The 22,952-nt window shown below is 40.8% G+C and overlaps 1 protein-coding gene across 1 annotated transcript; it reads left to right on the top strand.

Moving 5' to 3' along the window:
• The first annotated feature begins 7,878 nt into the window (after positions 1-7,878).
• On the top strand, positions 7,879-22,951 carry LOC109767306 (probable DNA gyrase subunit A, chloroplastic/mitochondrial). The gene is made up of 27 exons (XM_020326069.3): positions 7,879-8,267; positions 9,290-9,359; positions 10,800-10,865; positions 11,376-11,477; positions 11,563-11,607; positions 11,721-11,819; positions 11,934-12,020; positions 13,334-13,404; positions 13,491-13,599; positions 13,725-13,787; positions 13,964-14,029; positions 14,163-14,251; positions 15,656-15,704; positions 16,056-16,142; positions 16,213-16,306; positions 17,123-17,193; positions 17,282-17,371; positions 19,179-19,304; positions 19,429-19,586; positions 19,964-20,045; positions 20,130-20,294; positions 20,389-20,490; positions 21,267-21,391; positions 21,701-21,821; positions 22,051-22,102; positions 22,195-22,294; positions 22,588-22,951. The coding sequence occupies exons 1-27, from the start codon at positions 7,894-7,896 to the stop codon at positions 22,679-22,681; spliced, it is 2,757 nt and encodes a 918-aa protein (XP_020181658.1). The 5' UTR covers positions 7,879-7,893; the 3' UTR covers positions 22,682-22,951.
• The last annotated feature ends 1 nt before the right edge of the window (position 22,952 follows it).

Below are 22,952 nucleotides of genomic sequence, written 5' to 3'. Positions count from 1 at the left end.
CATGCAATTTCTGGCACCGTTGCCGGGGAGATCTACGCACAAGTCAAGACATACCAAGTACCCATCACAAACTCTTATCCCTCGCATTACATTATTCGCCATTTGCCTCTCGTTTTCCTCTCCCCCACTTCTAAAAGGATTTTCAAAAACCTTTTCCTTTTTCTTCGCCTTCTTCCCGTATGTATCTTTGTTTGTGTTTCCATGTGCCTTCTATTTGCTTGCTTCTTTGCTTGTTAAAAATCTATTGATATGGATCCACTTAAAGTGTTCTACTTGGATCATCTTTGATCCTTATGCGCTCGTGCTGAAACCCCAACTAGTCTAGTTGATGGGAAATCTTTAGATGAGCATGCTCATTTTGTGCGTCACCGTTTGTCTGAAAAAGGGAGATTCTTATGGGATTAAATAAACAGATTGCTGTGTTATGCTTGGAATCTTTGTGAACTTTATGATTTTACTTGTTGCTCTAAGAACCCTAAAAAACACCTTCCTTACCTATGTGAGTTTAATGAAAGTGAAATCTTATCTTCTTATGCAAAGGGTGTTTATAGTTACTATGATATAGAACAAATTGAAGAATTTGTTGCTTTTAAGGGTGCTTATGAAGTTGCTTCTTTGATTGAAAAGTATGATATTACTCTCTATGAATCTGAAAATTTTGACATACTTAAATATTGCTATGAAAATTATGCTCATAATGTCTATGTCAAAGAATTTATTGAGAGAATGACTGTTGCTTTGGAAGAAAATAATGATATGCATGAATCTATAGATAATGATGATTCTGATGATCTGATTGAAATATCCCTTGATGAACATGATGCTTGCTATTCTTGTGGCCATGATGCCAATATTTATGAAGATGAATTTGCTATAGTTCCTTATGTTAAACATGAGATCGTTGCTATTGCACCCATACTTATTCCTTCGATGAAAAGCATGATTGCGATGATGTTACAATAAATTCTCTTGATGTCAATTGTGCTAATAATAAGCAAAACCCTGAGCTTAGGGATACTAATTTTGCTATGTCTACTACTTGTTGCAATGATCATGATTGGGGTGATTCTTCTTATGATCTTGGATGAATATGAGATTGATAATAATGTTTTCAATAATATTGAAAGTGGGTTTGGAAGAGTGTCAACTTTAGATCCCACATATTTGGAGAATGTTCAATCTTATGGTATTTTTGATAAAAGTGGGTTTGGAGAGATCACGACTTTAGTTAATGATAATCCCACTATTTTGGAAGAGTGTCAACTTCGCATGCATGTGGATCGTGTTGAGAATATGTTATGTGATAGCTATTTTGTTGAATTTTCCTATGATCCTACATGTAATTATTATGAGAGAGGAAAATGTGGTTGTAGAAATTTTTATCTTACTAATTTACCTCTCGTCATGTTGAGGTTGATATCGTCTCTTTCTTCTTCCTTGCATATGCTAATTCTTGCTGGCTATGATAATTTGTTTGCCTATAAGATGCCTATGCATAGGAAGTATGTTATACTTAGATGTGTTTTTCACATGCTTCATGATGCTCTCTTTATGTTTCAGTTGCTATCTTTCATGTGAGCATCATTATCAATGCCTAGCTAGGGGCGTTAAACGATAGCGCTTGTTGGGAGGCAACCCAATTTTATTTTTGTTCCTATTTAGTAATAAATATTTCATCTAGCCTCTGGTTAGATGTGGCTTTATGTTTTAATTAGTGTTTGTGCCAAGTAAAACCTATAGGATCTTCTTGGGTGATAATTATTTGATCTTACTGAAAAAGACAGAAACTTTCTGCTCACGAAAACAATTGTTAAAAATTACAAGAAAGTGATAAAATACTGATTCTAATTGCAGTAGTGTCGGATGTGGGGTTCCGGCAAACCCTTAAGGTTCGAACACTAGGGTGCGCGCGAAGTCTTTCCCTCCTACCGATCTACGCCCTAGCTCGCTAAGATCTCGCGGACGAACTCGACGGACTTGCAACACAGAGAGACACGAGATTTATCCTGGTTCAGGCCACCGTCGTGGTGTAATACCCTACTCCAGTGTGTGGTGGTGGATTGCCTCTTGGGCTGATGAAGAACAGTACAAGGGAAGGAACAACCTCCTGAGGTTGAGGTGTTCTTGTGCTGGGTGACTTTTTTTTGAATATTTACTGTGAGGCAAAGCCCCACAGCCCTTTATTAGATAAAGCACCACTGTACAAGTAAAATACAAACTATACAAGGAAGGAAAATAAAAGGGAAAAGAGTCTACCTATGGCTAACTAACTGTACTTGCTTTACAATAAAGAAGCAATCCAAGCCAAAAGTTTTGGCTTGTTACAGTCCTTCACCCTGTGAGCAAGCAAAGAAATATCATGGATGAATTTACACTTACAAGCACTAAAAGTAGCTCTCTCAGCTCTGAAGATTCTGCCATTTCGCAAAATCCAAATATTCCATGCTGCTGTTAGCATAACTTCAAAGAAGAAAGGGTGTGTGAAGCTGGACCTGGCGTGCATGATACATTGCAGAATATCTGAGCCTCCAGACCAATCAATACCCAAATAGTTCCAGACTCTACAGCTGAAGGTGCAGTTAAAAAATAGATGTATTCTATCCTCATACACCAGCTCACTGCAGGTGAGGCAAAGATTGTCATCCTGGTTTGAGCGCCAGTGTCTCCTAACCAGCATATCCTTGGTGTTAAGTCTGTCAAAGATTAAAAGCCAGCCAAACACCTTGATCTTCATGGTGCACTTACTCTGCCAAAGCCATTTGCAAGGTTGTATTGTAGGTAAGTGTGAGTGCATGCTCATGTAAAAACTTTTTGCAGTGTACCCTCCTGATTGACCAGGCCATATCCAAACATCAGGTAAGGTGGGGTCTCTGTCTAACTGCATGATCCAACTTTCCAGCACGTGCAACTCAGCAGCAGCCTCATGAGAAAGGGGCAAATAAAACATAGAGAAAAGATCCTGGGATTGAAGAAATTCCCGCACAGAGATCCTGTCATTATTGACAAAAGAAAACAACCTTGGCAATCTCCAACATAGGGGTATAGCAGAGCCCCCAATGTGCCAAGAATTAGTCCAGAACAGAGCAGAATCACCCATGTTGATATGTACTGAGGCAATAGCAGTGTAAGCCTCATGCAGCTTCAGAACATCTCTCCACCAGAAAGATCCAGCATTAGCTGTTGCCTGTGGAACCCCATGATCATAGTAGCTATTCCATATCAGGGTCACCCAAGGAACATCAACCTTGTTATAGAATTTGTGAAGATGCTTGAGAAACAGTCCTTTGTTCTGGATGTTCAGATTAATAATACCCAAACCACCCTTATCTCTTGGCCTGCAAACCAGCTCCCAAGCAGCCAGAGACTGTTTTGGAACATCACTATTACCCCTCCAAAGGCATTGCCTGAAGATTCTGTCTAGTTGCTTAATGATCCCGGCTGGGATATTGAGGCTACACAGAAAGTATATTGGCAGAGAGGTCAGGACAGAGGTGAGGAGCTGCAAACGAGAGCCTTGATTCAGCATAGAAGAGCTTGCAGTTAACCTCCTTTCAAGACTGTCAACTAAGGGCATGAGGTCAATGATCCTTGGCCTTGTAGTTCCCAAAGGCAATCCAAGATAAGTAAATGGAAGCTGGCCAATTTTACAACCAAGAATAGCAGCTAGTCTGTCAGCCTCCTCATTAGGCATATTCAGTGGGATCATTGAGGATTTAGCAAAGTTGACCTTTAAACCAGTGGATTGTTGAAAGGTAAGCAGCATATTCTTGAGGGCAACAAGCTCATCATCCTTGGCTGCAAGAAATAGGATCGTGTCATCCGCATATTGAATGATGGGAAAATCCCTGTCATGGGTCTGAAGAGGCTAAGAGAGTGTGCCAGACACCAGCATTTGATTGACCACAGATTGCAACAGATCTGCTGCGATGACGAACAGCAGAGGTGATAGTGGATCACCCTGCCTGACGCCACACTTACACAAGAATTGCTTTCCAGGAATGCCATTTAACAGTACAAACGAAGAACCTGTAGACAACAGCTGTTGAATCCAAAGAATCCATTTGGCATTAAACCCTTTATGCTGCAACATCTGAAGAATAACCTCATGCTCAACAGTGTCAAAGGCCTTAGCAAAGTCCAACTTAAGGATGATAATTGGATGCTTGGATTGTTTACATTGATGAATATACTCAAAACTCCAGGCCAGAGAATCCTGAATCGACCTACCCTTAAGGAACCCATACTGATTTTTGTGGATGCACTTAAGGATCACCCTCTGCAATCTGTTGGCCAACAATTTTGTTAGGAATTTAAGACAAGTGTTGGTGTGGGAGATTGGCCGGAAATCATCGGGCCCTTCTGGTGAAATGATCTTGGGTATGAGCGTAATGAGGGAGGAATTGATATTTTCCAACGAAAGCTTCCCCTCATAAAAATCCTGAATCATCCTCAAGAAGTCCTCCTCAATTATAGGCCAACAGCGCTTGACGAACATCCCATTAAAGCCTGCCCACCTCGGTGGCCTCCCGGACCCCCTCTTTACCCTATAAATTCACAAATATTCCAAAACCCTTCGGGGTTACCCTAGATCAGAAGTTCTGCCGCCGCAAGGCTCTGTAGCCACCGAGAACCAATCTAGACCCGTTCTGGCACCCTGTCGGAGGGGGGAATCATCACCGGTGGCCATCTTCATCATCCCGGCGACCACCACGATGAGGAGGGAGTAGTCCACCCTCGGGGCTGAGGGTTTGTACCCGTAGCTATGTGTTTAATCTCTCTCTCTCTCTCGTGATCTATATCATGGGCTTTGTTAATATAGATGGATCATATGACGTTTCTCCCCTCTATACTCTTATTGTGATGAATTGAATCTTTACCCTTTGAAGTTTTGTCTTGTCAGATTGAATATTCACATATGAGAACACATGATGTATGTCTTGCGGTATGAATACTTGAGGTGACAATGGGGTATCGTATTGATTCACTTGATATATGTTTTGGCACTCAACTCACGGATTCTCGAGGTGACATTGGGGTAATCTATGCATAGGGGTTGATGCACGTTTTTATTATCTTTTCTCCGATAGAAACTTTGGAGTCTCTCTGTAGTTCTTTGCGTGGATTGAGTATTATGATTATGAATTTGCTTTGGTATTATTTTAGTACGAACTCTTGATTAGATCAATCGGAAAGAATAGCTTGCGTTATTTTAGTACAAACTCTAGGATAGATCGATCGGAAAGAATAGCTTTGAGGTGTTTTGTACCCTACAAACAATTTCTATCTTTTGTTCTCTGCTAATAGGAACTCAGAAGTGATTCTTTATTGCACTTTGAGGGATAATCATATGATCCAACTATGTTAGCACTGTTGAGAGGTTGCACTAGCAAAAGTACGGACCCTAGGCCTTGTTTTCAAGCATTGCAATACCGTTTTTGTGCCCGTTTACTATTTGCTACCTTGTTGTTTTTATTTATTCAGATTATAAAAATATATTTCTATCATAAATATTACACTTTTATCATCATCTCTTCGCCGAACTAGTGCACCTATACAATTTGCCATTGTATTGGGTGTGTTTGGGACACAAAAGATTTCTTGTATTTGGTTGCAGGGTCGTTTGAGAGAGACCATCTTCATCCTACACCTCTCACGGACTGATAAAACTTAGGTCATCCAGTTGAGGGAAAATTGCCACTGTCCTACAAAACTATGCGCTTGGAGGTCCAACACGTGTCTACAAGAATAAAGTTGCGTCGTAGACATCAGTGAGCCATGACGACCAAGGCCAGGCGGGCGCCAGCGGGCGCAGAGGAGGCAGTTTCCTCTTTGGTGCTAAGGAGGCAAGGACAGGCGTGGGTTCCCAAGGAATCCCCCATTGGTGCAACAAGACCAAGACCGCGAGCTCGGCAGGATGGATGTCATCACCGCGCCCACAGCTGCGTCACGACCAGAAGCTTGCAGGCGAAGACCACCTTTCGTCAGGATTATATGTACTACTTGTCCCCTTTCAAATTGGTCGTTGTGGGATCCCTTCCTGCCTAAGTCTTGGGAAGAGGACCGGGCCACTATAAGTATAGGTTAGCCACCACCATAGTAGGGGTCGACTCATTCTCACTCCGCGAGCACTCGCGAGGTAGCTCACCCACTGTACTAGTTCATCCTCAAACCTCCTCGTGAGGCCAATCCACCACAAAGCAGGAGTAGGGTTTTACACCGCAAGGTGGCCCGAACCTGGCTAAATTGTCGTGCTCATCCTCTTCCCCGTTCACGCGAATTCGGCAAGGCTAGGCCGTGGGGCGACGAGCTTGAAGCTTGAGAGGTTGAGACCTTCGCACACGCCCCAGAGTTCGAACCTTCTTGGGTCTGCGGAGCCCTAAATCCGACATATATGCTTGAGTACATGATGGCCACGAATGAACCCAACCCCAAGTCATGGTTATTTTCCATGTTCAAGTCCATTACACACAAGCAGCTGGTTCATTTGGTGGTTACGTTGTGGGCGATCTGGACGAGGAGGAGGAAGGTGATCCATGAGAATATTTTCCAGACTCCATTCGTGACACATGAATTTGTGAATCGATACATCTCTAAGCTTGATGATCGGAAAAAATTAAAGCTGACAAAACCGTCAGTGCATGTCGCACCAGAGCATAATACAACGGTTTGAAATTTCCCTCGGTAGGGTCTGTTAAGATCAATGTGGATGGTGGAATCTCCAGGTCTGGAAATATTGGTGTGGTTTCAGTTGCCACGGTATGCAAAGATGAACAAGGCCTTTACTTGTCTGCTTCTGCTCTTGTCTTGCAAGGGGTAATTGATCCTTCCGCTCTGGAAGCAATGGGCCTTGCGTTGGCATCGGATCTTAACCTCCGGAGACTACACATTTGTTTCAAAGTGTGATATAGCCATCAAGCAAGGGGAAACATGAAATTGTGATCAGAGAAATTTTAGCATCCATATCCTTTTTCACAATTTGTAATTTCATCCATGAAAAGGCTCAAATTACGAACCCGCTTGCATCTACTTTAGATCAGGGGAGATACACATGGTTTGGCCTCCTCATGATACTCTTTCTATTCTGATGATTATTAATCAATAAAACCTAGTGGATTATGCTTAAAATACGACGACGGGCGGAACAAAGCGACACAGAAAGAAACGACTCGCTCATACGACTTACGGATGAAAAATATGGACCAAGAATAAATGGATGAATAGTAGTGTTATATATACCATATTCTTGCAAAGAAAAAAGAACGCTATTACACACACGGTAGAATCTGGACAAATTGTGCACGAGACAACACATCAAGCCATCCATCCATAGAGGAAAACTGACTATCACCGTTCGATCCTCCATCGTCCACAGCTCGTCCAAACGAAGTCCTCCATGTAGTAGTTCCACAAGAAAAAAAAAGTAGTATTATACCATATGATTTTTTTTGTATGCTCACCTTTTTCCTGCACTATCGCTGTGAATCAAAGAGGCTATTGTCTCTGAATTTTGGCCATCGTGTATTCGCGCACCCGCGAGACATCCGGCCCGTGAGCGTGGCGTCCCTTTGAAAAACCTAGAGAGGCTTCCTCGGAGCAGCGCAGCGAGGAAGGTCAGCCGTCAGATCAAGCTCGGCCAGTGCCTGCCGTCCATTTGTATCTCTCACCCCGAGGCCCCGAGCATTCCGCCCCCTGTCATCCACCACCCCCACCCGATTCCATCTCCCTCCTGTTTATTTCGCTTCCCCTCTCCCCATCCCACCCCAATCCAAAACCAAAACCCTTGCAAAACCCACCCCTCCTCCCCTCCCCTCCGCCATTTCCCCTCCCAATGCCGCGGCAGCAGTAAGCCCCGCCCCGCCCCGCCCCGCCGCCGCGCCCTCCCCTCCCCCCGCGATGGCCCTCTCCCGCGCCGCGGCGCTCCGCCTCCCGCTCCCGCGCCTCCTCCGCGGGCCTTCCGCCTCCCTCATCGCCGCCGCCGGGGCCGCCTCCCGCCGCCGCGCCGCCGTGGGGCCCGCGCCCGCCCTCCGCTTCCTATGCGCCGCCCCCTCCCCCTCCTCCTCGCGCTCCGGGAAGTCCGTCCCCCGCGCGCGCCGCCGCGACGGCGACGACGACGGGGATGGGGCGGCCGTGACCAAGGAGCGGATTGTGCAGGTGGAGCTCCACAAGGAGGCCACCGACGCGTACATGTCCTACGCCATGTCCGTGCTGCTCGGCCGCGCCCTCCCCGACGTTCGCGACGGGCTCAAGCCGGTGCACCGCCGGATACTGTGAGTTCCCCCCTCTCGTTTATTTACCCCAGCTTGCTCGGTGCGCGCCTTCGATTGTCGGATTAGAGGCTTCGATGGATTTACATGTTCACCAAGTAATTTCGGTCGATTGGGGCTTGGGTGTGCTTGAGCTTGTTTAGGAGCTAGGTTGAAGCTGGTTCGTTTGCAGCTTGGTCGTCTAACTCGTTCACCAGCGACACCCGATTGCCTTACCATCTCGTTAGTCCATACTACTTTGTAAACAATTGGTGTTAGTTTTCTGGAGAGGGTTTGGTTTTGCCACATGCTTGTAGACTGCAGGGTCTGGAAGTATGCAGGAACGACCTCTAGTGGTAAACCAATAATGGTTGAGCTCTCCAATGGGTTTGAAAAAGAAGTATGAATTGTGCATGATTTGTGATCAGAGAGTACGCCACAATATATACTCAAGTTGTGAATGGTTCTGGGTTGTTTTTTCTCACTTTGTTCATGTGTCGGATCGCTGTGGGTGTCTTCATTGCTGAATGCAGTCAGATTAGGATTTTGTCCCCATCTCTTTGTAAGAGTAGCCTTGATGGCCGTTTTGGCAATACTAGTCTGTCTAATAAGTCATATCAGTTTGAAGAAAAACAAATTGATGTTTTCTTAAATGTTATAATGTTCTGTTGATCACCCTTAGATTGTTGTTGAGTTGAGCAATCAAGTTGTTACCATTAGTTACCAGATAACTTTGTATGGTGTAGCTGCCTGGAGATGCTTATCTTTTGTCAAACTGCTCCCACTGCAGTGAATGTATAGTAAAACAGCTGTTGTGCCTGAATCTGTCTCTTGAGCTAATCTACATTCTGAAGTATCTTAGGTTTACATGGCATCTGAATTCTTACTCTGAAGAAGTACTGGACGATCATATGAGTATTCTTCCATTTCTGAAGTTATCTGTATGACTAGTGCTACGCTAGCACATTTTGCAGATTAGTTTCATTCTAGTATTGTTATTAACCTTGCTCCAACCCATCTGGGTGATATCCTCATTTTCTCTGCAGCTATGCAATGCATGAAATGGGACTTGCATCTCGTAAGCCATACAGAAAATGTGCCAGAGTCGTTGGTGAGGTATGCATGAAGGAACTCTTGTGTCATTGGTGATTTGAAGCATATATTCCCCTCCTGCTGTACCAGGCTGTTGGTTTGTTTTACTTTGCTGTTGCACATAAGACTTTGTATTGCGCAAATAATACGCTCACTCTTACAGCTCCTCTGAGGCCATTAGAGGTCAGCCCAAGCTGATATGACCAGGATCTAAAAAAAACTGAAAACTAAGTACCTTAGTTTCATTCATGAAAGAGAGTCAAATATCTTCCAATTTCAGAATAGATCTGTAGATCATTTTTTTTTGCTTTGCTACTATTTTGGAGATGGCTTAAAAGGCTTTTGTTTCTTTGGTGTCTTGGTGTGATAGCACTTGGATAGGAGAAGTGTGCATTACCTGTGTAATCAAGCATTTTGTGTTGATAACAGTGTCGCAGTTGCACCATGTAATGGGGTCGTGAATTAGTTGACTTAGTTATACTGCATGGAGTTCAAAAATGGAAATGGTGGCACTATATTGGGTTTACATGTTAATCCACCGTGATTTTATAGAATGTCTTAAGTGTGTCCACATGGATAAATGTCAACTGCTCTCCCCAAACCATGTTTTTCCCTCATAAGTAGAAACACTAACATGTACATTAGAACCATCGAATCATCAGGAATACAGTCCCCTCCCTCCCTAGTATGGCTTCCCTAGTATTTGGATGCGGTGGACACGCTATAATGGTGATTTTTCCCATTTAACATCAGTATCCAGCAAAGCACTTTCCAAATAATCGCTCTCTCAAATAGTAAATTCATTTTCATGCCATGCGTTGAAGTTTTCGAGACTCTGCTCTGTCAAAGAAGCAATTTGCTGCAGTTATTGTGGTATGGCTGTAAGCTAATAGGTGTTCTTTTCTTTGTTCAATTGCATCTTCATGGCGAACAAACTATTTGCTTCTGGGCTTCTAGGGTATCATATAACAGCAGCAATAACCATTAAACCAATACAGTAAAAAGAGTTCTGTTTTGGAGCAGGCACATTTTGTTATACCATTGTGACCATATTTTCAGTTTATTTTGCACCACTTATTTTGCTACAGAACTGGTGGTCTCAAAACTGCATATCATGTTTGTCTAGCCTGCCCATGGATTTGGAGTTATCTAGTTAACTTTGCATATATCGACTCACCTATCTAGTTCCTTACCCTTAGAGGCAGGACCAAAAATTTTATAATCACCTAGGCTGAGATGTGAATGAGTTGCTACTTGCCACATTTGACATAGTTACAATGATAAATTGGAAAATTTCAGGTTGTAAATAAATCAGCAAAAATGTTATATATGTTGATGGATAATGTCAGAGCAGCATTACCTCTGTACCTCTTTTGATAACATTTTTGAACAATATTGTGCTTTTCGGGTGATGCCTTTCTGCCTATTAGGTGTACGGACGTGAACTTTTCATATTTCTTGCAGGTACTCGGTAAATTCCATCCTCATGGAGATTCAGCCGTCTATGAAACTTTAGTGCGAATGGCTCAGGTAACATTACTGTGTAGATGTTATTTTTAAGGCCAGGTGGTGTCATGACATTTGACAGGTCATCTGTTTAAGTTTTTTTTATCTGTCTACGTATTCCATGAAAGAATGCCATACAATGTAAATTCGTGCACTTCACCAGACCTATTCCCCTTTTGGGTGGGTCACGATAAGCAGATGCTGATTGATCCTCATTTAAACTTGGGTACTTGCATTATATGTCACTTTAGATAGCCATGACCAGAAACAGAGTTTAGTGACTGGACAACCTCTGTAAACTATATGACAGTAGTATTAATTAATTAATATGAAAATAGTAGTGACAATTCAGTTCATGTTAGGCAGATACCTGAATATTTCAAATTGTACGTACTAATTTTTGCATGTAGAATCTCTATATCTATCACATCTCTCCAATTTAAAACCAAGCTACACTCGTGAAGCTGCATCACATATGTCAAATTTGCTTATTTCATTTTAGCTGAAGAGCCTTTTCTGTATGCAATCTTGCAGGACTTTTCAATGAGGTACCCACTTGTTCAAGGACATGGTAACTTTGGTTCAATAGATGCCGATCCTCCCGCTGCAATGCGATACACAGAGTGCCGCTTGGATGTAGGTTTTGGTTCACTTCAATTTTTTTAAGTGAGCTGACTTTTTCACCAACTGAAGTCTCACGGCCCCTCTTGTTATTTTGCAGCCATTAACAGAAGCCATGTTCCTGACTGATTTGGAGCTGAATACAGTAAATCTTTGCGCTTCAGTTCTTATGTGTTTCTCTGTGTGTGTGCATGCACATGTTTGTGTGGATGTTCCTTTTTCCTACCTATTTCATGCTACTTGTTTGCCATTGGACAGGTTGACTACGTTCCGAACTTTGATAATTCACAGAAAGAACCATCTCTGTTGCCAGCACGTGTTCCATCACTACTGTTGAATGGATCTTCTGGAATTGCAGTATGAGCTCCTTTATAAGCTTATTAAGAAGAGTTCAGCTCATTTCGGCACCTATTTATGCTAAAAGGAGATGTGATGTTCTGGATATGATTTTTTTATGTGGTATTATCTCAGGTTGGAATGGCGACAAATATCCCTCCCCACAATCTAGGAGAACTTGTTGATGCACTCTCTGCTATAATTCAAAACCCTGATGCTACGGTAAGTATTCTATCATTATCTCCTTTTTGATCAATCGATCTTTGTTTGTTAATTGCATCGTAGTACATAGCATGATGAATCCATAAATAACCAGTTTTTGGTCGCTGGTGGCACATTTGGTTAAAGCACTCAGGTGATGCCTGGTAGGCCTTTAGTGATAGAATTTGTCAATGCATGTTCATATAAATCAAGGGAAAAGTGCATGCTGCCCTTTTCTGATATATGGTCATGCACGGTTATATATGGTCATGCTTCACTTCCCTGATCATGACCAAAGCTTTGGAAGTACAATTGCAATGCTAGTTGCTTAGCCTTCATTCTTTTGTGCTAAAACTACGTGGAAGACACTAGGGCCAGGATACCAGTACTTCCTCCGTCCCATAATACTCCCTCCGTTCCTAAATATAAGTCTTTGTAGAGATTTTACTATGAACCACATACGGATGTATGTAGATGCATTTTAGAGTGTAGATTCACTCATTTTGCTCCGTATGTGGTCCATAGTGTAATCTCTACAAAGACTTATATTTAGGAACGGAGGGAGTATAAGATTATTTTTCAAGCTATGTTGTGGGACGGAAGGAGTATAAGGCAATTGCCCATCCGAAACTTGCTGATGTAGCATGTCAGGTCTGTTGGCCAATTATAAGTGCTGCCATGCTGGTCTTGGATTGTGTCTGGGAAGCCTTCCGAATGATTGCCCTTAGTAGCAGAATGTTGAAATAGCTTCTTTGGCCGAACTGAAGTGTATAATTTACGCATTCACACATCTGAGCTGTAGAAGCAACGCCACTAAATTGTTACGTACTCCCTCCGTTCCATATTAGTTGTCGCTCAAACAGATGTATCACTCTTTCGGTGACAACTAATATGGAACGGAGGGAGTATTTGTTAAGTAGCTGCTACTCTTTCTCTTAAGCAGAACAAGTGGACAACAATCTCTGCGGGCAAACTCTTGTAGTTGTTTGTTTTACTTAAGGCATAGTGAATCACTTAAGGCATAGTGAATCAATCTAATTGTCTAAAAGAAAAGGGCAGCATGCAATTGTACTGTGCTCAATAATTGTCTGATTTTCTCTTAATAAAAAGTACATGTGCATCATTTATTCATTTGCATGTTCTCTAAAGAAAATATCCTCAAAACATTGGCATTGGTGTAGTCATACTAGGATAAATTCTTAGGTTCACAGCAGTTGACTGTTGCTCTTAAATGGATTTCTCTAGTTCTGTTCACTTCCAAGTCTTCTACTCCTTCTGCTTCTACATTTTATTGATTCTCATTATCTTGATTGTGATTCTCTGTTGTATGTAAGCTCCAAGAACTACTGGAATACATGCCTGGTCCTGACTTTCCTACAGGAGGGATACTCATGGGAAATGATGGGTACTGGATTCATATTTCATTGGTCTTGTTTCCCTTTACCATACACTAAGGTGTTATATTCTGCATTTCTTTTTCTGCTTGCATAGTATTTTGGAGGCCTATAGAACTGGGCGTGGTCGAATTGTGATGAGAGGCAAAACCGTCATGGAAACAATTGATGAGAAAACCAAGCGCACGGCTATCATAATTAATGAGGTTTGATTCTTGTTAGTATTTTCAGAGCAATGCCTTTTTGGCAGTCCATATTACGTTGTAATCAAGTTACCTTGTAACCAAGTGAACAGAATTTACAATTTGTAATTCTTTATCCTTATGTGCAGGTTCCGTACCAGACAAATAAATCTACTCTAGTCCAAAGGATAGCTGAGCTTGTTGAAGACAAGGTAACTTCATTTGGGACATAATTAGTTGCATTTCTCCTGTATCAGGAATATTTTTTTATTATTATTTGTGCTGTAGTCTTTTGGTTGGCTGGTTGGCTGTAACTTAAGCTTAATTTGAATTCTGTCATTGATACCACCACTATGAACCACCAACCTATTTTCGTTGCTAAGTGCAGGTGTTAGAAGGCATCAGTGATATTCGGGATGAAAGCGACCGTGCTGGAATGCGTGTAGTTATCGAGGTTTGTACTATCATCTTTGACTTTATGTGCTGAGCTTATCTTTATCATTTAAGACTGAAATTACGGGTCCAAGGATATTAGTTGTCTTGTTGCTTATGTGGAATCCATTACCTTCTCTTTCATACCGTTCCAGGTGAAAAGAGGTGCAAATCCTGCCATTGTCCTGAACAACCTGTATCGTCATACAGCATTGCAGTCTAGTTTTAGCTGCAACATGGTAGCGTAAGTAATCATTTATATAGTTGTATGATTTTGTTTCGTTTGGTCATGTGTTCTACGGTAAAAGCAAGACTGTAAATTGTTCACATGGTGCATAGTATTTGCTCTTCATTTTCTTTTCTGATGTTGTTCCTTTGCCAAATTATCTTAGATGTGAGTTCACATTAATAGGAGTATGAATTGTTTTACCTCGGTTCGACTTCCCTAGTATTGTTTACTTCATTAAATATTCTTAAATGTTCGGACTTAGGGTGCTGTTGCTCTTTTAAATTCATATAATTAAACTAGTTTAAGGCGCTTCCTCAATATTTATGTCAACCAGCTGCATTATGCACTGTTATAAGAAAATATATGGTACATATGCTTGTCTGTTAAATTTGATAGCAAATATTTATCTTTGCATCATAGTACCAGTCCATTCTAGGATAGCAAGTATACATGAAGCTAGAACAATATTGAAATGCCATAGTTAAGTGTATCTGCTGCAAATATCAAAAATAGAATTGACAGGGAGACTATCAATTATGTTTCACCCTTAGCCACTAGAAGCATCCATTGACCCATACCATGCATTAACTTATTTGCAAAAAATGCAATCACATATGGAGAACTGGATGGCATGTTTGATGCAATACACACGTCAAGCGTGATACGTACCAGCACGACTAAAATACATCAAGCTATGCATGTTTGATACACATGTTTGATGCAGAATTGTTTATTTGATGTAACAACAGCTATTTAAGGCCTTATGTGAAACTCCTGCGAAGAAGAGTACCTTACATCAAGCTATGCATGCATCCCTGTATGCAGGCAATCTGATGAGCCAAATAAAATATTTAGATCTCGGTTGACGTATTTGAGCTCTTTATTTTAAAGAAATACTATTATGGTTATCTGTACCATATAAATCACATTTTAGGTTCGGATGCTCCCATTCAAAACCTTTAATCCAATTTATTAAATATACATCCAGTGGTTGTGGACTAATGTACCCTACCCTAATCTCTCCTGTACTTTTAAGTTCTTTATTGTCGTTATATTGCGTCCTAATTACACTCTAAATAAAAAATGTTGCTATTTGTTTAATAAAAAATGTCCATTTCTGACTCTCAAGACGTGCATGTTATCTATACTGGCCTTTCTTAAAAGTGTGCACAAACATGTTTTGATAATTCTCTTCCACATCAAAGTTTCAAGATAAGAACATGTAAATATTGGTAAGTATACGTGTAAATTATAAGAGAGTTGTTTTTTCATGCTTTGATTATGTTAATCAAACGTGCATTGTCCGTGCATGGTTGCCATACTATCTACAATTTGTATCTATGTCATTGCATTTTTAAACAGTAACTAACTTGACCTGTCTTCAGTTCTTACATCTGTTTTTTTCCTTGACTTGTTCAGTATTCTTGATGGGCATCCAAAACTGATGGGACTGAAGGAAATCCTTCAGGTGCTGTGATGTTCACCCTATCCTGTCCATTCCCATTCCATGTCATGTTCAATGAAGTTAATGTTTCTGTATGTCATGTCCACTAGAAAATATGTGTTGATTCTATCTGAAGTTGCAAATGCTAGTGTGCTATACTGTATACCATGACATTAAGTAACTAACTGTTGGACAATAATTAACCTTCAGTAGTTTATCTTTGAGGAAAAGCTTTCAGGAGATACATTCAGCAATTGTAGTTACTGCGCATGCACGCTCCAAGATTATGATTGATTACTAGGATACATGATCTAGCAGTTTATGTCCTTTTGAACTCAGGCCTAACTTTCCATTGAAATCCTGATTGTGCTCTAGGCGTTCCTTGACTTCAGATGCTCTGTTATTGAAAGGCGTGCGAAGTTTAAGCTTTCACAAGCTCTAGAAAGAAAGCATATTGTGGAGGTAAATCATTTGGATATTCTGCCTTGTTTGGACAACAGAAGGTCGATGGTTAATTTGCTTAGTCCTGCAGGGCATTGTCATTGGTCTTGACAATTTAGATGCTGTAATTCAAGTGATAAGAGAAACATCAAATCACACCGTGGCAAAGGAAGCTTTAGCAAAGGGTAACGTTTTCTAGTTCAATTTTGTCGGTTTTATTTCATTTAGTCATAATGTTGATCTTTCCATGAGGTAAAATCTAGAAATTGTTCAATGCTGTGACTCACACTATCTCCTATTTTCTGTTCTTCTCACCTTAGCTCTACAGTTCTACAACAGTTCCATTAAAAATACCTGGTTGAGTGCTTTTTAGTTGTTAGCTTTAACTCACAGGATTCACAGCTATAATGTGGCCATAAACAAACATAGTTGCAGGTTGCATTTGTTATCCAACTTCTCCTAGAGATTCCATTATAGAAACTGGTGTTCAGGCTATAATTGGCTGTGGCAAATTATAATGCAGCCGAATGCTGTACAGTTATTCCTGCATCATGCAAATTTGCAGTACAAGGGCACTAGTATGGACATGTTTTTGTTCAATACTTTCCTTGATTAATTTTGTTACTGGAATTCAAGAATGAAGATTTGATTTTGAGTTCTGCACATAACTAACACTAGCTCCACTGTATTCTTATCCTTCCAATTTTTTCATGCTGGTTAATGTTGAAGTGTATATGTGGATTGCCTAGCCCTTTCCATCAGTTCGGACTTTTGGTTGCGTTGGCTAGTGCATGAAGCTTAACAGTTAACACTGGTTTTGTTTTCAAAGTACCATGAGCGATTATATTAAGAAGAGCAATCAACTATGTGAATGGTTTCTTCATGTATTGACCACATTAACATCCATTATTACAAAGTAGTGATGTCAAATAACATGCTGATTGATTGACTATATATGCTTTTGGCAGATCTGTATGTTTTACCCTGAATTACATTTGCAGAATATGGTCTATCTGAGAAGCAAGCAGAAGCACTTTTGGACATTACACTTAGGAAACTTACTTCCCTTGAGGTTGCCATTTATAGATTCCATTTGTCTCACAATTAATCAAAATTATTTACCTATTTGGAGAATCTGAATGGACCTCTGTTTGTTGCAGCGGAAGAAGTTTATTGATGAAGCTAATTCATTGTCGGAGAGCATTTCAAAGTTAAATGAGCTCCTGTCAAGCAAGAAACTTATGTTTCAGGTTCGTCATTTTAAGCTCTTCATCTATTCTGCTTGTTCTATATTTATCTGGCATTATATCCTGTTATCTTCTGAGCTCTATGAACTATTTTCTTGATATAGGAAAAGTATTAACAATATACTTAAAAATCTGCAAAGAATATCAATGCTAAGTGTTAACATGTGAGAACATGAAAACCTGGTGATACTGTCATTTCACTTGACTTTCTGTGTCCCTCGCTTTCTCATCTCCAAAGGTACTTCTGATTCCTAGATATATCCAAAGGTACTTTTCAAGGGGTACTCATGTTAGTTTCATCAAATAAATAGCATGACAGGCCAAATATCACCTTACTTTGTCAGGAGTCACTGATATATGTATGATCCATGTGATGGTGCCTTCCTGCCATGCTATTACCTCAGTTGCTGAAAATACAGTATCATTGCGATATCTAGGATGTCTGGTTTACTTTTGACCGGTCGAGCATTTTGTTTCCGTTTGCGGAGAATGAGAGAGTTTATTGATCAAACCAACATAAGAGTTATCACATTCAGAACCGATGCCCTCTGACATGCAGGAAGGAGCAGCATGAGTAAACAAATTAATAGTACCAACTCCAGACGCCAATCTAGCTATATCATGAACAACCTATTACACTCTCTCGAAACCTTGGACACACGAGCACCTGGCAGAAGAAGTAAAACAACCGTGGCCTCATTGCTTACCTGATGAATAACCAATCGATCATCCTTGGAGCAATGGGCTAATGGCATAGATGCATAGTCGAAGGCCCTCCAGGCATGCGAGGACGTCCCCTAACTCTGCACTAGAACATGCTGGCAGAACATGCTATGCCGTTAAAATAACTTAAGCTCGTGAGTCCCAAATTACCATACCTGCACTCGAAGCACCATCAGTTTGGTTAAACAAGGTACCCACATTTCATTTTCATCCACCCCTCTGGTGGGGATTTCCACTTAGGCTTGTCCAGGGAGTTCTGGCATGTGATACATTGTCCCAATTATTCTCCTGCCAGGCCTTTCCCCTTTCATTGTTAAAACTTGATTTGTCCTGTTCTCAGTGACTCGTAGCTTATGAGAAGCGAAACTGTAGCCGTTACTGTATCTTGGCCATCTCCAGAGATTGAATTGTTCCGCAAATGCCATGCTTACCAAAAGATGTAACTGTTCTGCAAATGCTATGCTCACCAAAACAGTATCAGAATTTCTGCCTTGTCGACTCGCCGGCGCTAGCAAGCATGTTTAGCAGCCACTCCCTTCTTTGTGCAAAACATCTTTCAGCAGAGAGACTCCAGGCCAAATCATCTCAGCCCGCAATGCTCTAGCCTCTTTGTAGCGGAGGAATATGTTCCTGACCTCCACGTGAACACCTTTACTTTCTGTGGCACTTTACAAGTCCAAACTGTTCCTAGCCTTTACTTGGCTCGAACCAGTTAAGAGCTTCTTTAATGACCTGAGGCTGGTGTGCATTGCCCCTCATAAACATCATACTGTCATCTGCAAAAGGCAAATGAAAATTCTCTGTAGCTCTCCCAACAGTTTTTTAGCTACCAACCTCATCATGAGTAGTATGAGAGAGTTCTAGCAACAAATAAGAACATGTATGGTGAAAGAGGGCCACCTTGTCGAGCATAGTTTATGCAGATTCGAGCCACTGTACATTCAATACAACTGGTAGAAAATGCTTTCTAGGCTCTGTAATTTCTTAACTGTTAATTAACTAGTGTCTGCACTGTTTTTTCCGCTGGGATAAATATCTTCTGATTGCACTCCCAGTTATTAACGCTTTTTTCTGGTGGGTGTGTTAGCTTATCGAACAAGAAGCAGCTGATTTAAAGAGCAAATTTGCTACCCCACGACGTTCTTTCCTAGAAGATTCAGCAAATGGCGAAGTTGATGATATGGATGTTATTCCTAACGAAGAAATGCTTTTGGTAAGAAACACAAATTCTTTATTAATGTACCCTTATGGTCCTAGGTAGATTTTTGCTGAATCCATTTTCCTTTTCTTACTTGTGTTTGCACCTCTCTTAACCTGACAACATTTGGCACCTGAAGATTCTTAGCGAGAAAGGCTATCTTAAGCGGATGAATCCCAACACCTTCAATTTACAAAACCGGGGGACAATTGGAAAATCTGTTGGAAAGATGCGAACGAATGACAATATGTCGGATTTCATTGTCTGCCAAACACATGACCATGTTCTTTATTTCAGGTATGTGAACCCTTATTGGGAAAATTCCTCTTCTATTGGAATTGAACTGTTTCAGACAGGGCCTTCCTGTGTATGTGGGAAAGTGATTCATAACTTTTATATAGCGTTTTCAGTCAACTAGAATGTTCAACTGAGTCCCTTCAAGTTCATTCCATTACTATTGTTTACAGCTTGTCTGGAATAGTGACATTTGAATTGCCCTTCATAAGCTATGGCACTCTACCAATTAAATCATATCTTGAAAACCAAAATATACTCTTGAAATATGTTTTCGCATTTGAAGCAGTTCACATGGCTTGCCTGAATTTAAAATTTAAATTACGTTTCATTGTTTTGTTCTCTCATGTAACTGGATTATTGAACGATGTTTGATTCAGTGACAAGGGGATAGTATACTCTGAACGTGCTTATAAGATACCTGAATGCACAAGAGTTGCTGCTGGGACTCCATTAGTACAGGTACAGGGCTTGATAATATGCCATGCTAATGCAATTTAGCAGATGACAAACTGACAGACCATTACTTTGATTGTTCGTCTTCAGCTGCTCAATTTGTCTGATGGGGAGAGAATAACCTCCATTGTTCCTGTGAATAAATTTGTTGAAGACCAATATTTAGTGATGCTGACTGTTAACGGCTATATCAAGAAAGTTCCTCTTAATGCCTTCGCGTCAATCAGGTCAACAGGAATCATTTCAATGCGCCTGGTATACTATCTCATGTGTCCGTGTTTCTTCTGAATAACATACTTCTGGGTTATCTTGAATTTGTGATGTATCATTTACCATTTTAACATGTTAGGTTCCCGGCGACGAGCTCAAGTGGGTCCGTCTCTGTAGGGATGACGACCTTGTTGCTTTGGCTTCACAAAGCGGGATGGTTATAGTCAACACATGCAACAGGGTAGGTTGCAAAAATGCGTCTCTGTGTATTGTATTTTTTGTGATTAACTGATGCTTGCGAAGTCGAATGACCAATGGTGCAAGTAGGGAAAATGTTGACTGAACTGGTTTTCCATGTGATAGAAAGTTATATACTCCAAAATATAAGGTGTATCGATTTTCATGCAAGTCAAACTTGTGTATGTTTGACTGAGATTATAGAATAAAATATGAACATCTACAATACAAAATAAATAAAATATGTAAATACTTTTCATGATGGATCTAATGATACAAATTTGGTACTGTAGATATCGATATTTTTATCTAAAAACTTGGTCAAACATGCACAGGTTTGACTTTTGAAAAAACTAATACACCTTATATTTTTTAACGGAGGGAGTATGATGAAAGAAATATTGGGGCTTATTTTGATTTCTCAAATCACATGTTCGCAGATATCTGATAAATGATGAGCTGAGCATGCCATTGTTCAGAAATATCAGTTCAAATAATTTTATCTAAAGCCTATCACTAATTTCAGCAAGTATTATCTTTCTTGTGTTATGCTAGTGACTTTAAATGTTTCAGAAGTGACAAGCAATAATACTTGATTTAAGTTTGCTAGGAACTATGGATCAGATATTTCTTCTGTTCTTTTATTGTCTGTTTCTTGTTAGAAATGATATTTTGTCTCCTTCGGATTTGTTTGCCTGCTGCTTCATGTGTACCATTTTTTCTTTGCCAATTCACTGACATCTATTCTTTATATTTAATTATATTTGCTCTACATCCCAGCTTCGTCCGCATGGAAGAACTACAAGAGGTATGGGTGCAATGAGGCTAAAGGAAGATGACAAGATGGCAGCCATGGATATAATTCCATCCACAACCCATACAATGCCTGGAAAAACTGTCAGCAGGTAGTTTGGCACCAATTTTTTTGAATTTTTAAAATCAGCTTGTAATTAGCAAGACCAGATGGATGAAGTTCATCAAAATTTAATAGTTAGGTAAAATAAGAAGGAAGAATTTTTTTTCTTTTGAGAAATACAATGCATTGATGATAGGTGAATCGTATTCAGTTTAGCATGTTTCAATGCATTTAAAAAGTATCCTCTTTGACAATGCTTTTTGATGCCAGTGGTTTGTGCAACTTTGCAGTCTGAACTGCCCTTCGGCTACTGCCCAATCACTGACCAAATTATCTTTGAACTATTTATGCATTCCAGGGTCAGAGACTTGAGTCCTCCATGGCTGCTCTTCATAGCTGAAAATGGTTATGGGAAGCGTGTGCCCCTAAATGCTTTCCGTCAATCAAGCTTCAATAGAGTAGGCTTGCGAGGCTACAAGGTATAGTAAAGTTTCTGATTTACTGTGTTCAGCGAATCGTTTTGTCTAGAGTACCTCATATTGAATAAAACGTGAAGTACACCTTGGAACTTGTAGCTTCTGTTGTTACTGAAATTTGTCACGCCTAAAAGATTCAAGTACATTTAACCTGAAAATAACCTTCAGATGGTTACATCATTCATCTGAGCTTCATGGAGTTGTTGATAGTATATGCTATTTTGGCTTGCAGCTTCCAGAAGATTGCCGCTTAGCTGCTGTGTTTGTTGTTGGGGAACCGACTGGTAACTTCTGCTGCAGTCCTCTTTTGTTTCCTAATGACAGATAAGCTTTGTTTTAACATGTTGATTTTTTGTGTGTACAAATCAAATGACAGATGACGATGCAAGTGAGGAGCAGGTTGTTTTAGTTAGCCATGGTGGCACTGTAAACAGAATCAAGGTCAAAGATATATCCATCCAGGGTCGTGGGGCAAAGTAATATTCCCTCTCCCTCCCTCTCTCTCTCTCTCTCTCTACGTTTATAATGTAATCTAAATGCTTCTGCCGAGTATTTCAAAGCCGAGATGTTCCTTGTTTCAAGCATTGATCTAGGACAAGCTCTGTAGTATTCAAGTTCTTCTCGCATTCCCTTAAAGGTCTATTGTCAAATGCTACCTCTAGTTGTGTTTACCTCATGCACGTTTTAGATCACTAAATTACAGACCTCTAGTTGTGTTTACCTCATGCTTGTACACTCGAGACTAATTGCTCTGCTTGGTGTGCCACAGGGGAGTAATTCTGATGAGGCTGGAGCATGCTGGGAAGATCCAGTCAGCTTCACTGATATCAGCAGCAGCCGCGGAAGAGATCTTGGAAGATTGATTCAGCTTACATTACAAGACGGAAGAAGTAGATTCTGCTGGTTCGTGTTGCATTCCAAGCTGGGGAGAGCTGCAAATTTTGTTATGTTGGGTGGCTCATGCTGTTCTCCAGTAGAAGCTAGGAATGACACTGATTTGACGCTGATTCGGCGGGGTAGAAGTAGAACTCTGGCTGCCATTAACGTGTCTAGAAACTGATGTACTCATCATGCCATTAGCAGTCGATGTAAATCTTGCACGCTGGGTTGCAAAATTTGTTTCCCTTCTGTTAT

This window comes from Aegilops tauschii, chromosome 5, assembly GCF_002575655.3.
Source record: "Aegilops tauschii subsp. strangulata cultivar AL8/78 chromosome 5, Aet v6.0, whole genome shotgun sequence".
NCBI classification, from domain to species: Eukaryota; Viridiplantae; Streptophyta; class Magnoliopsida; order Poales; family Poaceae; genus Aegilops; species Aegilops tauschii.
Note: the sequence above shows the minus strand (reverse complement) of the source record. Positions and strands in the feature narration are given on the sequence as shown.